Genomic DNA, 6,212 nt, shown 5'->3' on the forward strand with positions numbered 1-6,212 from the left:
AATGGCAAAATGTGTACTCAGATTTTAGCTTGTCTGTGATGTCGCCTGTCAAACAGATTGCATGCTTCTTTCTTAATGTGTTGTGCTCTGTCAGGTATCTGCCTGAAGTGATGGGAGACGGGTTGGCCAGTCAGATCAATAATCCTGAGGTGGAGATCGACATCACTAAACCAGACATGGCTGTACGCAAGCAGATCATGCAGCTTAAGATAATGATCAACCGACTTAAGTATGCCATCAATGGAAATGATGTGGACTTCCAGGACACCAGTAAGTACTGTATACACATACACTACCGTTCAAATGTTTGGGGTCAGTTAGAATAAAAAAAAAAAGTAATTCATACTTTTATTTAGCAAGGAACAGATAGTAATTTTATTATTATCTTCAAGTTAATTTTATTAAGTATACTTAAGTAAAGTTCAAGTATATTTTAAGCAAACTTTATGTAGTAAGTACACTAATATCAATGTACTAGTATACTTGTAAGTGTACTGTTTATGTACTACTAAATTGGCCCACTTTTTAGTGTATAAAAGTATAGTTTTATTTAATTAAGTTCATAAATTTTTTTTTATATTTGTGCAGTATTTGTGCAGTAAATAGGTAAAAAAAAAAACTACCAAATACCCACAAAAACACAGCATAAATGTATAGTTGAGAAGTAAATAAAAAAAAATTATACATAGTTTTCCATGTAAAAAATTTATATTTCCTTATGCAATCGCTCTGTAAAAGTTTGGGGTCTATCTGACCCCAAGGGACTCAAACGTAAACCCTACTTGAGGGACGATTAAGGGTTAAGTATTTAATAGGTTACTCAATCAAAAGAGTAAACACAACTACAAGCCAAGTATACTTAGAATACAGTTATATTTAAGAATATCTTGATCAAAAGATTTAGTACAGGTATAGGCCAAATATACTCACTTTTCGGTCAAGTATATTTAATTCAAGTATAAGTATAAGTTAAGTATATTTAAGTACAATTTTAAGTATATTTCTGAGAAGTACATAAAAAGTATACTTAAAGTACTTATTTTTAGTTTAAAAGATGTATACTAATAGCGCACTTGAATAAAAAGGGTGGTTCATTAAAATGAACTGATTCACTAAATTCACAGATTCAAAACTAATTTAAAAACGTCCCAAAATGTAGCTTCGTCATTACTGTAGAATGTTCCTGAACTCTGTCTCACTTTAGTTCATGAATCTCTTTGGTCTTTTCTCATCTTTAGGTGATGATATCAGCGGTTCAGGAAGTGGAATGTGTGTCGAGGAACAGTGTTCCCGTGGTCCGCGTTTAATGGCCCCAAACACGGACAAACCCAAAGTGTACGCCTCACCGCCGGAGAACAAGAAGGTGGTGACTGGAAGAAGCAGCCAGAACCTTCCTTGCGTCAGCCTCTACCTTCTCTCATTGGTCACAGTCCTGCTTAGGCGATAATTGACAGGCGTTTCCACCAACTGGGACTGAGTACAGGACTGGGTTGGATTGTGGAGGGGCGGGGTTAGTCACATTGCCAAAACAAAAATGCAAACATCAACGGAAACCGGCGAATGCATCACTTTTTTGTCTTGAATAAGAACACCATGGAATAATATTCTTAGATCTGTGTACTTTTTTGTCTCTTATTTGATATATGACACCCCTAGAGCTGGTCTTTTGCTTGTCTTTATGTCTGTGGTGAAAAAGGTCTCTGAGAATGCTTCAATGATATCTATAACAATAGCTAAGAAAATCCACCCCAACAAACAAAACATGCTGGTTTTTCCTTGTTCAAAAATCGTTTTTGATTATATTTATTTATAAATTAAGACCCATAAAGATAAGACGTCTCAGCTTGAGAATGTCCTTCAGCACTCGATCAAAGCAAACAAAAGAACCGCGGGTTCTCCTTTGTTTTAAAGCTTTTCTAATCACGAAAAACAAGCTCTACCGAGTCTTGTTTTGTGAAGACCAGCTGTCTCACTCTTTCTCTCTCTCTCTTTCATTTATTGTAACAGTTTCCGCACTCCGCTTCACAAATGGGTTTCGGGGGCCATCCTAAAGAAAACCCAACATGTATTTACTCTGGATGTAAATAAATGTCTACTAACCACAGTCACATTTTCAGTATATCCTTGAAGACCCTCAACGGCACTAGAGCAATATATGGGATGAAACGTTAATGCACCAGCAATGAGAAAGAGACGGCCACATTTTACAAAGCGACGTGCTCTAATCCGTGGGACAGATATATAGTGAACCATCTCAGAAAGGGATTTCACACGCGGGAAAGGACAAGCCAGAGAATGAAAGACTCGAAACCAGAGGGATGCAGAGGGCTTTCTGGACATTGTTAATTTGATATTGATTCAAACCTCATAGAGATATGTGTGTTATGTGTGAGTGTACTTCAGAGAAAGCATTGTACGAACTCACTATACGAATATACACGTGTACTCGACACATGCTGCATCCACGTCAGATCAGATTAGCTCAGTGAGACACGAATGTGTGTCTCAAATATTTCCCAGCCCCACGCCCTGCCCTTCGTCAGCGGACAAGTTGGATTGTTTATGGCACGCACACAATGTTGATGTGAAAAACGCTGTTGCGCAACATTTTACCAATGAAAGTCTGTCGGTTGTAGGCGAGAATCATACTCTATGCAAGTATGTCAACGCAAATAACATGCCATCATGCGTTTTTGCGTTGCGATGGAGCGATAACACACCTACCTTATAGAGGTAGGCGATAGAGTTACCTTCAAATATTTACGTGTCCAGGTAGCTATAAACATGTTGAGTTTGACCAACCAGCTAAATCCACTTCAAACGGTTTCTCCGCCATTATAGAAGCTTATACATTGAGACTCTCTTTAAAAAAGCAATGTGAAATTGAGCAAAGCTGGAAGCATTTGCGTTCTCGTACTTGCATAGAGTTTCAGGCCTGACCAAACCTGAGAAGAGCCTATTTTTTCGCTCTATGAATGAACTTTGCGTTTGTAGAGGTTACAGGAAGTGATGTAACTGTCCTGAATGAGGATTAAGGTTGCCATTGGCTCTGCAGAGAAAGTGCTGCCGTTTCAGTCACTAAACACAGTGACGGGCAGATCTGATCGGGTCATTAAGATGGAGAACACCCTTACCCTTACCATTAGAAATGCTGCACTTTGCATGACGCACGAGGCCACGTCCGCATGACTACATCATGATCAGGGGTCGATAACAGAGAAATATCCCACAGGCAGTTTTGTTGATCGATTGGATCAGATGTGGTTGAAGAAATGGACCCGTGCCTGTAGAGTGTAGAGGGATCTGAGTTGAAATCAGTCTCAACTGTCTTTCGCACCTTTGTTAAATCATTGACGGTTAGTGATCCGACTCCAGGTCAGGAAAACAGTCCCACCTCTAGGTGCAATGGCGTAATGGTGGCACTGCCACTCTCTCCTTACTGATGAATGTGGCTGATATTGTCAAAATGTGCTGAGATGAAAAAAAAAAAAAATGCATTCTGGTATATAGTTTATTATTTTTGTCCGTTTGTTTTTAAGTCAACAATTATTGGGAGTTTGTGTTTAAGGTTGAAAGTAGAACATTTTGAAGAGACTGAAGAAATGATCTGTCCATTGTTGTTGTATGTTCTTTAAAAAGAAAGAGAAAAACCCTTGTGTCAATTATATAGATCAAACGATTTTGAAAACAACTGTTGTGTTTATTTTGTTCACACACACACACACACTCACACACTTATAGCACACATACATGAGATGTGTGTGCTGATTTCAGAAAAAAAAAAAATCAAACCATGAAATATTAGTGCAATTATATAACCAAAACATCTTGGGTCAGTTTACCGTTTAAAGGGATAGTTCGCCCACAAATTAAAATTCTGTCACACCGTCATGTCGTTCCAAACCCGTAAGACTTTCGTTCATCTTCAGAAAACAAATGAAGATATTTTTGAAGAAATCTGAGAGCATTCTGTCCCTCCATTGACAACTACACAACTGACTAAAAGTTCATAAAGAGATCCATATAAAACTTATCCATAAAACGGAAGCTCAAGCATGTTTGTAAGAACCAATGAGGTTCATTCTTGTGTTACGCAGCACGTTTGAGCTTCAGCAAGAACCAATGAGGTTAATTCTCATGTCTTATGCAGCACGTTTGAGCTTCCTCTAGAACCAATGAGGTTCATTCTCGTGTGTTATGCAACACGTTTGAGCTTCCACAAAAACCAATGAGGTTCATTCTCGTGTGTTATGCAACACGTTTGAGCTTCCACAAGAATCAATGAGGTTCATTCTCATGTCTTATGCAGCACGTTTGAGCTTCCTCTTGAACCAATGAGGTTCATTCTCCTGTGTTATGCAGTACGTTTGAGCTTCCTCTAGAACCAATGAGGTTCATTCTCCTGTGTTATGCAGCACATTTGAGCTTCCTCTAGAACCAATGAGGTTCATTCTCATGTGTTATGCAGCACATTTGAGCTTCCTCTAGAACCAATGAGGTTCATTCTCCTGTGTTATGCAGCACATTTGAGCTTCCTCTAGAATCAATGAGGTTCATTCTCATGTGTTATGCAGCACATTTGAGCTTCCACAAGAGCCAATGAGGTTCATTCTAATGTTATGCAGCACGTTTGAGCTTCCACAAGAGCCAATGAGGTTCATTCTAATGTTATGCAGCACGTTTGAGCTTCCTCTAGAACCATTGAGGTTCATTCTCATGTGTTATGCAGCACATTTGAGCTTCCACAAGAGCCAATGAGGTTCATTCTAATGTTATGCAGCACATTTGAGCTTCCTCTAGAACCAATGAGGTTCATTCTCTTGTCTTATGCAGCACATTTGAGCTTCCTCTAGAACCAATGAGGTTCATTCTCCTGTGTTATGCAGCACATTTGAGCTTCCTCTAGAACCATTGAGGTTCATTCTCCTGTGTTATGCAGCATGTTTGAGCTTCCTCTTGAACCAATGAGGTTCATTCTCATGTATTATGCAGCATGTTTGAGCTTCCTCTAGAACCAATGAGGTTCATTCTCCTGTGTTATGCAGCACGTTTGAGCTTCCTCTAGAACCAATGAGGTTCATTCTCCTGTGTTATGCAGCACGTTTGAGCTTCCTCTAGAACCAATGAGGTTCATTCTCCTGTGTTATGCAGCACGTTTGAGCTTCCTCTAGAACCAATGAGGTTCATTCTCCTGTGTTATGCAGCACGTTTGAGCTTCCACAAGAACCAATGAGGTTCAATCTCATGTTACCCAGCACGTTTGATCTTCCACAAAAACCAACACTCTAAAAAAAAAAAGGTTCTATATTGCACCAAAAATGGTTCTTGGCTCGTAATCATAGGAGAACCTTTTTTAGTGCTATATAGCACCAATTTTGGTGCTTCAGTGGTTCTTCAGCGGTTCTTCAGAGGTTCTTCACCGGTTCTTTGACTAAGGTGCTATATAGCACCTCTGAAGAACCACTGAAGAACCACTGAAGCACCAAAATTGGTGCTATATAGCACTAAAAAAGGTTCCCCTATGATTACGAGCCTTTTTTTTAGAGTGAATGAGCTTTGTTCCCGCGCGTCAAGCAGGTTCGTTTGAGCTTCTGTTTATGTCCACTGATCAATGTTAATATGTGAATAAAAGCCTAAATTTAATCTGTTCATCATATAAAGCGATCATGTCTCTTCAGAAAATTTGGACTAAACCGCTCAATTCATATTGATTCGTTTTTAGCTACCTGGACAAGCAAATATTTGAAGGTAACTAAGGTGAGTACTAAGGTGTGCTATCGTTACATCACAATGCAAAAAACACACATCAGTATGCATGATGGTGTGTTATTTGCAAAGTTGTAGTTGCGTAGCTGTCTATAGAGGGAAAGAAAGCTCTCAGGTTTCATCAATAAGATCTTCACTTGCGTTCCGAAGATGAACAAAAGTCTTACGGGTTTGGAGTGACATGAGGGCGAGTAATTAATTACAGAATGTTAATTTTTTAGGTGAACTATCCCTTTAACTGAGTAAACTATGGTAATACCATGGTACTTTCATAAACATTGGGGTACACATATCTTTAGACCACAAGTGAAGATATTTCTGTTTTACATTATTATGATGTATATGTATATATATTATTATCAACATAATTTAAAGCGTAACTTTCTGCGCTCTAGCGTTTAATAAACAAAACTGCATGCATCTTGCGGAAGAACATTGCAGCCGGA

At 38.8% G+C, this 6,212-nt stretch overlaps 1 protein-coding gene across 1 annotated transcript in view; it reads left to right on the forward strand.

Moving 5' to 3' along the window:
• The window catches only part of gpc1b (glypican 1b), a 112,228-nt gene extending 108,544 nt beyond the window's left edge, over positions 1 to 3,684 (forward strand). The window contains exons 7-8 of the mRNA XM_079820355.1: positions 95 to 270; positions 1,239 to 3,684. Of these exons, the coding sequence (XP_079676481.1) occupies positions 95 to 270; positions 1,239 to 1,447 (385 nt within the window). The 3' untranslated portion in view covers positions 1,448 to 3,684. The remainder of the gene's footprint in view (positions 1 to 94; positions 271 to 1,238) is intronic.
• The last annotated feature ends 2,528 nt before the right edge of the window (positions 3,685 to 6,212 follow it).

Source organism: Gobio gobio (assembly GCF_949357685.1).
Source record: "Gobio gobio genome assembly, chromosome: 6".
Taxonomy (NCBI): domain Eukaryota; kingdom Metazoa; phylum Chordata; class Actinopteri; order Cypriniformes; family Gobionidae; genus Gobio; species Gobio gobio.